This window comes from Topomyia yanbarensis, chromosome 2 (genome assembly GCF_030247195.1).
Source record: "Topomyia yanbarensis strain Yona2022 chromosome 2, ASM3024719v1, whole genome shotgun sequence".
NCBI lineage: Eukaryota > Metazoa > Arthropoda > Insecta > Diptera > Culicidae > Topomyia > Topomyia yanbarensis.
In genome coordinates this window covers 450099426-450111793 of record NC_080671.1, presented here as the reverse complement: position 1 = coordinate 450111793, position 12368 = coordinate 450099426, and the positions used below count along the sequence as shown (strand labels likewise).

The window sequence follows — 12368 nt, the reverse complement described above, 5'->3', positions numbered from 1 at the left end:
AATTCTGGCAGGACGAAGTAAAAGTACGAAAAGTGTTGATTTCGAGTTGAAAATTCATGGACTAGATCGCCACGATCTTGTAACACTAGTAATCTTGCTCTATACCAAGCATTTTTGCTCTGTAAGTGCAAGAAGCGATGGAGAAGATAGGCTATGGAGTGCGTGGTGTCTGTAAGATAAGTTTTTACGCCCAATATTCGGCTGCACAATGGAGAAAGCATGGACATGAACCATGAGCAGTACCACATGTATAAACATTTTGATAGCTCACGGTAGGCTATAGTGGCCTGGGCATGTAACATGAATGCAAGAAGAAAGATCAGCTAAAGTTATATCTAGTGAAAAACCTAAAAGAGGCCATCGACTTCGAGATAGAACCCACACTAGCTAGTTGTGCCCAATCGTGGCAACTTTTATGACAATTGGTTATAGAGTTCATTGCAAAATATTTCCGGAACGCTGCAAAAATTATAAATATGTAGAAGTTTCTTCGCTGTTTAGATTTGATAATATATTATAAACTTAACATTTTGTCTAGGGAACACTTTAAAGGGACCTTTCTTTCGTTGCAGCGACTTATACCAAGCTATGCAATTTATATTTTTTAATTTCATAACTCTAATAAAACAAATAAAAATACATCACCCTTCTGACTTTACCAGAAAGTCTGGCCGATTCTTGAAACGATCAATCATTTCTTAACGCTAGTGGAACCCGATATCAAGGAGTTCCATTCGTGGCTGATTGTGGACTGCCTTCCGGCGGCGTCTTCGGTTCAAAATCCGTTCGATGAACGGAGCAAACAACTTTGGATTCAGCTCGTCCGGATTATTGGGCCCCACCAGGAACGACACGATCACGGCTATCACGATTGTGATCGTGGCTCCCATCAACGTGTACCAGAGGTACGATATCTGGTAGAGTTCGAAATCCGGTTCAGCACTAGATGATGGAATGGGATTTTAAAATCTTAATCATTGAGGCGCAATCTTAGTTCCTACCTTGGAGCAGCTGGAGTAGTTGTTACATTGATTGCTAACATACTCATCGGTTCCGATGCAATGTAATGGTAGTTGCAACCCTGCGTATCCACCGGTTTAGGTTCGAATGTCATCACGCCGGTAGCGATAGCAACCTGGGCGTTGAAGCAGATCCATGACATTATAACCAATCCAATTGTGCCTCCAATTATTGCCCCCTGAAAAAATGTTTTCTTGCTAGTAAAGTATGTCACTCGAATAACTTCACACTTACAGTTCCGTTAGCCCACGGAATCAATACCCCAAGGGTGAAGATACCAAGCAGTGGTCCGTTGCTTACACTACCCAAACTCATGGACAGCTGCAACACTGATCCAAGTTTTTCCACTACGAAAACCAAGATAACGCAAATCGTTCCGAATACTCCAACGACAGCTCGCATTATTATCCTACAAAAAATTTAAGTAATTAGTAACCGGTATAGATAATGAGATCAGACCCTACGCAGTAGCTCTCTCGCTGAGTGGTCGATTCGAAAAGGGTTTGAAAAAATCCTCCAACACTACGGCAGACATCGAGTTCAGTCCGGTGGATAGAGAGCTCAGTGCTGCAGAGAACACACCGGCCACGAATAGTCCCGGTAGTCCAGGATAATCGCCCAGGGTATCCATCACCAGAAGAGGCAGCAACTGGTCCTTCGCACTAGCCAATTTAGTTGTCAACGGATCACAGTCGTAGTACTTAGCATAGATCAACAGTCCACTGTACGAGCAAAGCCCAAGTAGCACTAAGGTTCCAGCTATGAATGTCCACAGTGCTTGTTTTGCCGCCTTCATCGTTGGAAGTGATAGATAGCGTTGAATCATGTTCTGACTAACGGCATTCGTCTTCAACCAGTAAACTACCCCTCCAATAACGCACGAGTATATGTTATGTCTGGTGGTAAGATCAAATCGCAGATCCGGACTTTCTATCCTGCCGCTAACGATTGCTCGATCAATAACGACTGGAAAACCGCCAACGTCATAGGTTCCCTTGAAAATAATCAGCAACATGGCGCCAAACATGAGTACCGTTTGCACGACATCCGTCCATACGACGGCCTTCAGCCCACCGACACACGTGTAGAAAATACAGATGACACAAACCAATGGCGTGATCAGGTGAACATTTATCCCCGTAACCTGGTTGAAAGCCAACGCCGGAACGTAAATTACGATCGGGAGCCAAGCCATCTGCAATTGAAACGAGTTAACAGAAGAGCGAGAAAATCAGTGCGTAATGCAACTCAATTTAGTCAATCGTCGACATCCGGGGCGCAGAACGCAAATCAACCTTGGAGTAACTTACCGTGGCGATTGTGAAGAGAATCGAACCGAACAGTCGCATTCGCTTGTCGAAACGGGTTTGGAGGTACTGGAATAAAGAACTATCGGTTATTTCCATTCATTGTGATGTGGGTCATTGTCATAGTACCTGATACGTGGAGGTAAGTTGTAGGTTGTGGAATACCGGGAGATAGATGTACATCATGATGAATCCCATTGAGATGACGCCACCCACGATGTACATGTATTGGACGCCATAGACGTAGATTTCGGTGGGGGTACCGAGTAAGGATATGCCGGAAATGAAACTGGTGGACGAAAAAATGGTAAATGGAAGTTGTAAAATTGTAATTTTTCGGCATGTTGTTTAATATGGCATCAAAAGAGTACTGTATTTGTATGTTATTATGTTTTAATTGTCGCAAGGTTCTGCTTTATCGATTTTGGTGACTATTTTCGGTAAATTGAAGACTAAAAGAAACAAAAGATAACAAAACGCAAAAACGTGTAGGCGACCGAAGGGAAATGTAAAGAAACTTTTGTCTTCTGATTACTAGGAGTCGGGTGTTCTACCCGAGTCAAACAGCACGCTCGGTTCACTATCACATGGGCCTGTCAAGATCTAGTTTTTGGTTCTTCGTTCATAACAGATTCGCTTTAGAAGACCTGTCGCCGACGCAAAATCATAAACAGCTGTTCGCAGCGAGCACAAGAAAACCGTTCGGCAGAATCAAAACAAACCACCGCAACATAGAACAGTTCGTTCTGACCTAAAGAGGCAGAAGGAAAATCAAATTACATTCAAGTGCGCCCAATGATGAGTCAATGCGCGCTCACGCAAGGGTCATATATGCTTCATCGGCATTTTCGGTGCCACTGCCGGTCACAGCGCATTCGAAGACGATAATTATATCGATATTTGACTTCGCGCGGTGGCTTGGATAATAAAACATTTGTGCAGAGTTGACAACAATATTCATTGTTAACATTCTGTACCAAAACAAATCCAAATAAAATCGATTCAAAAATCGATTATTTGTAAATAGCTAGCTTTAGGAAAGTAGGTATATAAACCAAAAAATTGTATAATAAAATAAAGTTGAAATCGAGCAGTCGAAAGTACCACTTCACTCAGTCGAAAATCCTTTACTTCGTGTCCAGACCCTGGAGTTCTTCGTTGGTTTTCCACCTTGTTAAATCCAAAGTCAAATTACTTCCTTGTTTGTAACGCAAGCGGGGAAGCAAATTGTCTTACGACCAGAATTAGTATTGGTTTGTTACGCAGAACGATACTAACTGGACGAGGAATTCCCGGCTTATTAAGCTATAGCGTGTGGTATTTGTAACGCAGGTGCCACAAACTATACTTAGTCTAGAATTAGAAGTGGCTTGTACCGCAGGACGCTTCTAACTAGACCCAGCACCCCCTTCTGCGGCGAAAGATCGTTCGGCGGAACGATATATGGTGGCTCCAGAGAGGAATTATCCTCACAATTCTCGCCACAGAAGGCACGAAGTAAAGAAAAACTACTAAGTCCTACACTGACCAAGCTACGGTAGTGGAAAAAGGCATAAACATTAAGCGAACACCTACAAACTGTGGTGGAAAAACGCTAGAAACACAGCGTGTCCGTAGCTTATAACGGACAGTAATACGCATTGCAATACGCGTCACTTACAAAATCGCTAATAAGGCGTATCCGCAGCCAATAGCGGATTCGGTGAAAACAAACAGTGCTTGAATAAGATATCACAATATATATCACACCGTGCGATATATCACTAGTGAATCTAAAACAAGCCGAAAGAGAAAGCGGATCTAAAGGATGGCATCTGGAGGATACGCGCACAACCCGAATGGGAATTGCCGCCTGTGCAAGGATAAGGACAGCGCGGACGAATGGATGGTCGAGTGCTCAAAGTGTTGGAACTGGTTCCACATGACCTGCACCAAACTTGAGAAAAGACCCTCCACTAAGGACCTCTGGCACTGCCCAAAGTGCAAAGAGGAAATAATGGAGCTCCAGCAACTAAGAAAGGAGCTGGAGGATCAAAAGAAGAAGACTACCAGGAGTGTGTCCAAGGAACGCGGACCAGCAGACACTGTAGAGCTGCTAAGACGCCAATTTGAGGCACAAATGGAAAGCCAAAAATTGCGTGATGAGGCATTTCAAAAAGCCATGATTGAGATGGCAACCAAAATGCACCAAGTAAAAATGGACCCCGAAGCGGGACAACAAATAGCTCCGACAATCAAATTGCCGGATGAAATTACAAACTTACTGAGGAGGCAAACAGCAACACCCCTCCCAGTTTTCAACGGAAATTACAAGGATTGGCCAAATTTCAAACGGCTTTACGAACAAAGCAAACGAGAAGGTCAATTCAGCGATACCGACAATATAAACAGACTTATGGCAAGTCTAGGCAAGACAGCAAAGGTACACGTAAGTGCCTTGCTGATGGATCCAGGAAACGAGAAACATGTAGTAGAAACTCTGGATAGTATTTACGGACAACCGTTGGCTATATACAACGAACTATGGAAGGATTTGGCAAAGTTACGGAACCCACGCATGGAATACCCTCAAAGCATGGTGGACTTCGTAGTGACTCTCGGAAATTTGGTGTCCAACATGTCCATGATACAGTGCGAGGATTATTTAACTAATCCGTTGCAGATGGCTGAACTTGTTTGCCGCTTACCACTGAACTTAAGAGAACAATGGGCGGACAAGGAAGCAGAAGCAATGATTCCGCAAGAAGGACGACCACGGCAAAAACTCACACTAAAGGAATTACACGAGTTTTTGAAACCGCAACAGCAAAGAGCAACACTTCTTATTGCACAAAAGGTGTGTCAATCTGAGAAGGAAAACCCGAAAAATGAGCGCCAATCAAGAGTCAATATGCACGCTGAAACAACATCCAGATCCCAAGCCAAATGTTCCTGTTGTAGCCAACAACATTGGATAGTAGCATGCCCGGTCTTTAAAAAGATGAGTGTGGAAAAAAGACGAGAACTGGCACTAGAGAAACGCATGTGCTTTAACTGTTTACGCCAAGGACACTCCTTTAGAAACTGTCAAATGAGGCCAAACTGCAGAACAGAAGGATGTACAGCACATCATCACACATTTCTTCACGTCAGACCAAAAACAAATGATGAAAAAAGAACCTCCCAAAAGGAGGAAACAAAACAAAAAATCAAGGAACCTTCAGGACATTCAAAAGACAACAAGAAGAACCAAGATAAGAAGGAAGTGAAAGAAATAGATGCGCAAGCTCCAACATCGTCCACCTCGAAGGAACAAGAAGATGTGCGCACTAACATACACGCTACCAAAAGAAATAAGGTCTACTACCAAATACTGCCGGTTACACTTTATGCGCAAGGAAGACAATTAGAAACCTTCGCATTTTTGGATCACGGCTCATCGAACAGTCTAATCCTCGACGACTTGGCCAAAGATTTAGGTTTGCAAGGGCCAGTATCACCATTATGCATAAAATGGACAAATGACTCCGTACACGAAGATAACGAAAGCCAAAGCGTATGTTTCAAAATATCAGGCGACAACAAAATTCGATACCAAATGGAAAGTGTACGTACAGTAAAAAAATTATCCTTGCCACGACAGACACTTGACTACAAGGATCTTCATGAAAACTACAACCATCTTAAAAACCTTCCTATTCAAGGATACGAGAATGCTGAGCCGACATTACTTATTGGACTTGATCATCCCCGACTATTAACAGCAACAAAACAGAGAGCAAGCAAAGTCGGTCCAGTTGCCGCTAAAACACCAATAGGATGGGTCATTTACGGAAGGACCAACTCCCGACATCAAGGAGAAATATATTCCTGTGTAGTAGAGGAGCAAGACTCACTACGAGAAGAAATGAGGAAATACTTCTCAACGGAAGAGTTTGGCGTTAAGGTTAGCACCACTAACCAACAGAGCGAGGAGGATAGACGAGCTGAAAAATTGATAAAAGAAACAATGAAGTATGACGGGAGTCAATACGAAATTGGCCTTTTATGGAAACAAGCCAGGCCCATAATGCCAAAATCAGAAAGCTTCAAGGGAGCATTAAAGAGGTTAGAATACACTGAAACTAAGATGAGGAAAAACCCTGAGTTTGCCCAATGGTACACGGACAAAATTAAGGAATACGTTGAAAAGGGATACGCACGAAAATTAACAGCAAACGAGATAACACTAACAACCGATAAAACATACTATTTGCCTCATTTCGCTGTCGTAAATCCTAATAAAACACCTTTAAAACCGCGACTTGTATTTGACGCAGCTGCCAAGGTACAAGGATTATCGCTCAACACTGAATTACTCTCTGGTCCCGATAACTTGACATCGCTCTTTGGAATTTTACTGAGATTCCGAGAAGGAAAGTACGCAGTAGCAGGAGACATCCAAGAGATGTTCCCACAAATTAAAATACGCAAAGAGGACCAGGAGGCTCAACGATTCTTATGGAGGGACGGTAAGGCTTCAAATACCATGGGACACTACGTAATGCAGGTAATGACGTTTGGAGCAACCTGCTCACCTGCATGTGCCCAAGCAGTAAAGAATGCAAACGCAGAGAACTACCGAGATTGCGATCCGGTGGCAGCCAACGCCATTATAAAACAACACTATGTTGACGATTATCTGGACAGTTTCTCGACAGCGGAGGAAGCCAGTGCAGTCACTTTCGGAGTTATAAAAATTCATGAAGCTGCACACTTCACACTAAGAAACATCATTTCAAACGATGCCGAAATGCTAGACGTTCTACCTGAACGCAACGTCGCGAGACAATCCACCCAAAAGGAATTTATTGAAAAAACTGCAACATCAGAGAAAGTCCTCGGAGTATACTGGGACACGACCCAAGACACAATTGGGTATAGAATAGCAGACTTCAAGTCCAACGCCATACCGACCAAAAGAGAAGTCCTCTCAACAATTGCCAGAATCTTCGACCCTCTTGGATTAATAGCGCATATTACGATTGGAGGTAAATTACTAATGCAACAAGCCTGGAAAGAAGGTATAGACTGGGATGAGAAAATATCTACGAAATTAATGGAAGATTGGACGATTTGGACAAATAGACTATCCACAATATCACATATGAGAATTTCTAGGTGTTTCTCTCCCAACATACCGGACGCAAAATCATTGGAATTGCATATCTTTGTTGATGCATCAGAATCAGCGTTTGCCGCGGCAGCATATATACGAGCAGAAACCTTACACGGATACGGCGTAAGCCTAATAGCAGCAAAAACGAGAGTTGCACCAAATAAAGCCATGTCAATTCCAAGGCTAGAACTTCAAGCCGCGGTGTTAGGCACACGATTGAAAACAACCGTTTTAGAGGAACTTCGATTGAATATTACAAACGTAACCATGTGGACAGATAGCACCACTGTACTCTCCTGGATACGAAGTGACCATCGCAGGTATAAAACATTTGTAGCCAACCGAGTAAGCGAAATACTCGACGACACAACGATCTCCCAATGGAGGTGGGTACCATCAGGAATGAATCCGGCAGACGAAGCAACACGGAACATCCAACCTACGGAATCTATATGGTATACAGGAGCGACGTACCTAAATACAAAAGTGGAATCATGGCCAAAGGAGAAAGGTGCAGTCATTGAAACTTCAGAAGAAAAAAGGGTTTGCAGCGTTCAAGAAATACAACCTGCGAACATTATTATGCACACAACTTGGTGCTCGGATTGGGGACGACTAAAGAAGGCAGTTTGTTACTGGCTCAAATACATGGAAAAATTGAGGACGAAAGTATCAAACTCCAGATATGATGAGACAATTACTTCTGATCATTATAAGCGAGCAGAAATCCTATTGTTACAACAAGCACAGCAAGAAGCTTTTCCATCCGAGCTAGTGGCTCTGATCAACGGCGAAGGTATTTACCAGAACAGCTCTGTAGCAGATCACGAGCTTGCATTAGATGAAAACCGTCTCATCCGAATCAGCGGACGAATACAAAACATGACTCCAGTACTATTACCAAACAAGGGACATATAACGAATTTGATCATAAAACAATACCACGAGAAATTTCTACACCGTGAAACAGAAGCAGTTATAGCTCAAATACGACAGCATTTCTGGATAATCAAGATTAGGGCGGCAGTAAAAAGAGTGAATGCAAGATGTCAACTCTGCAGAAACAAGAAGGCAAGCCCTCACCCTCCAAAAATGGGCACATTGCCAAGCTGCCGCACCACTCCAAATTTAAAACCATTTACACACACCGGTATAGACTTCTTTGGACCAATGGAAGTTACTGTAGGAAGAAGATGTGAAAAACGCTGGGGTGCACTCTTCACCTGTATGGCTACTCGAGCTATACACCTGGAACTAGCAGACGACTTAAGTACAGACGCGCTTCTCATCTGCATAAAAAACTTACAAAACAGGCGCGGCAAGGTCTGTGAAATGTACAGCGATAACGGCACCAATATGGTTGGCGCAAGTAATCAGATGAAGGAATTAGAAATCAGAACAGCGATCGAAGGAATAAAATGGAATTTTATTCCACCATCAGCTCCACACTTTGGAGGAGCATGGGAACGTATGATACAAGAGGTTAAAAAATTACTAAATGAAAAGTTATGGCCAGTATCAAAACCCAAGGAGAGCGTACTTAGGAATGCTCTAATCGAGATAGAGCATCTCCTGAACAGTCGCCCGTTAACACATATACCATTAAGCTCCAACGATGATGAACCCCTGACACCAAATCATTTTTTGATTGGATGCGCAGGAGGAACGTATCCTTCACTCGACGACACGTCGCGAGCCGAGGCAACAAGAGAACACTGGAAAAAGGCTCAAATGGCAACTACTAAATTTTGGGATCGGTGGAGTACAGAATACCTTCCTAAACTGAACAAACGAGAAAAATGGAAACAGAACACAGAACCACTCCAGCCTGATGATGTCGTTGTTTTTCCAGACGAACAACGGAAAGGGAAGTTTCATAAAGGAATTATAACCGAAGTAAGGAAGGCGCAGGATGGCCAAACAAGGTCTGCGGTCGTTCGCACTGAAAACTCTAAATTAGTTAGGCCAACTGTAAAATTGGCCAAATTAGACGTAAAGGCAGATACGGTATTCACCGGTCACATACAGGAAATATCACCAAAACGAAAAGACGTCTTCCCGCAAAATAGTAGCTCAAATGCAAAGGCAAATATGACAGATTGGGGTAAGCGACAAAAAATCGACATAGAGCTAGTAAAACAACTAGCAGAAAAGCACAAAGCCGCTCATCCAACCAAACCGAAAAAGAAAACTATTCGAGCTAGGCCAAACATGTGGGCAAAAATGCTCGTCACTACAGCAGCAGTACTATCTTTAAATACAACGTCTAGTATGACCATCAAACCCGTACCAAATGCGGGACTTTTATTCGATCACGAAGCTACCTATTTAATACACACCGGAATTTGGGACACACAAATTACTACAAACATATCTCCCACCGACGATGTAAAACTCATTGACACGATACACAGAAACATCGAAGACGCTATAAATGGACTAAAGCAGAAAATAAAAAATCCAACACTCATCGACTTGGCTACCTCGATTGAACAACAGTGTTACGCCGCGAAGCAGGAAATTTTGGAACCAGCTCGAGTAAAAAGAGGAAAGGGAATTTTTGGATTCCTTAAAGACATACTATTCGGAGGCGATGATCTGACAGAGCAAATCGAGGCTATCCGAATGAACGAAGAACAAAAAATTCATGACGTCACACATAGCATGAATCAGCTAAGGGAAAGAACCCTGCAACAAAACAATCAATTTGAACAACGGATTCACCACGCATTAGATGGAATCAAACTTTTGAACAAACAGTTCGCGATGAACTATGCAGAAACTCTAGCCAACCATCTGATGGACACAATAATGGTGGCTAAACAACTGATCGAGAGTATTCTCACACGTCACAGAAAATTGAAACGTATACCCGTCACCATAGAAGAAAGAAATGAATTCATCCAACAAGCGAACCTGCGACTTCCTGCAAATCACTACATACCCGAGGATGAGTTTGCAACCCATTATAAACTCAAAATAAAGAATGATTCGTATCACATCACGATGAGATCTATTGCGATACTAAGAGAATCATTCGAAAATTTCAAGGTTATAGCTATACCAGACTTTGAAAACAGAACAAAAATTCATGTTGATCAACCAAGAATCGCCATCAATCAGCACAACCAGTATTTCTATCCCTCTAATGAGGCAAGGAAACTAAACGAAACACACTTCCTCTGCTTCAAGCCAACAATACAGATGGAAATGTCATGCGTGCCAGCAGCAATATTTCACAAGCGTCCCGTAAGAAACTGCAATATTACAACTTTCGATAACCTGCCCACCGATTACGCGGAAGTAATCATATTATCACAACCAAACACACTACTATACTACGCAAAAGATTCAAATACAATCACGATACTCTGCAATAAGGAATTGAATTTCACCTCATACAACATAGCGGTTGTAAAATTAGATCCTGGTTGTGAAATACGAACCAAGCACAGCGTAACGTACGCTAGCATTGGCGGAACTTCAAAGCAACAAAAAATATACTTCAAACGCCACGATCAAATACCTCAATGGAAAAACGACAATTTCAATGCGTCAGAAGACACTTGGGAAACAACAGAACTTGATCCGATAGCTGCAACCCATTCATCCTATCACAACGATCCTGAAACAAAGGCGATAAATCATCATGTTCCGGTCATAGTAGCAGCGGTATCATCAGTACTTGTTGTGGCCACGATAATCAGCGCCCTTTACTATAAGAAAGGCAGTCGACGTTACACCATTAGAACATCGAGCAGACCAACTCCACTTCCAAGACGACCACCGAGAATAATTCCACGAACAACAGCTGCAAATAGTGTTACACAAATTTAAAGCAAGTGCATTAATAACTTAAACAAATATTAAAAAATAACTTGAAAGATAGGAACGTTATCATTTATTAAATATTAAACTAGGCTCCAAAAACATAAATCATTAGTAGGTAACAAAAGTAAATATTATATGAACCTTTATAATCAAATAGGCATCGAAAATCTCGACAAGCAAGATGACCATCGGCGCGTCGGCTAGTTTTTCGTAAGGTCTATGGGATAGACTTACGGGGGGCAATATGTCGCCGACGCAAAATCATAAACAGCTGTTCGCAGCGAGCACAAGAAAACCGTTCGGCAGAATCAAAACAAACCACCGCAACATAGAACAGTTCGTTCTGACCTAAAGAGGCAGAAGGAAAATCAAATTACATTCAAGTGCGCCCAATGATGAGTCAATGCGCGCTCACGCAAGGGTCATATATGCTTCATCGGCATTTTCGGTGCCACTGCCGGTCACAGCGCATTCGAAGACGATAATTATATCGATATTTGACTTCGCGCGGTGGCTTGGATAATAAAACATTTGTGCAGAGTTGACAACAATATTCATTGTTAACATTCTGTACCAAAACAAATCCAAATAAAATCGATTCAAAAATCGATTATTTGTAAATAGCTAGCTTTAGGAAAGTAGGTATATAAACCAAAAAATTGTATAATAAAATAAAGTTGAAATCGAGCAGTCGAAAGTACCACTTCACTCAGTCGAAAATCCTTTACTTCGTGTCCAGACCCTGGAGTTCTTCGTTGGTTTTCCACCTTGTTAAATCCAAAGTCAAATTACTTCCTTGTTTGTAACGCAAGCGGGGAAGCAAATTGTCTTACGACCAGAATTAGTATTGGTTTGTTACGCAGAACGATACTAACTGGACGAGGAATTCCCGGCTTATTAAGCTATAGCGTGTGGTATTTGTAACGCAGGTGCCACAAACTATACTTAGTCTAGAATTAGAAGTGGCTTGTACCGCAGGACGCTTCTAACTAGACCCAGCACCCCCTTCTGCGGCGAAAGATCGTTCGGCGGAACGATAAGACCTATTCGTCTTACAATTACCAAACTAATGT

General features: G+C 42.4%; 1 protein-coding gene across 1 annotated transcript in view; it reads right to left on the bottom strand.

Annotated features, from left to right (window-relative positions):
* Positions 1–589: 589 nt before the first annotated feature.
* Positions 590–12368, bottom strand: part of LOC131685770 (sodium-coupled monocarboxylate transporter 1) — a 32010-nt gene continuing 20231 nt past the window's right edge. The window contains exons 2-7 of the mRNA XM_058969709.1: positions 2457–2616; positions 2331–2396; positions 1485–2215; positions 1255–1429; positions 1002–1198; positions 590–942 (exon numbers count right to left, since the gene is read on the bottom strand). Coding sequence (XP_058825692.1) covers positions 705–942; positions 1002–1198; positions 1255–1429; positions 1485–2215; positions 2331–2396; positions 2457–2616 — 1567 coding nt within the window. The 3' untranslated portion in view covers positions 590–704. The remainder of the gene's footprint in view (positions 943–1001; positions 1199–1254; positions 1430–1484; positions 2216–2330; positions 2397–2456; positions 2617–12368) is intronic.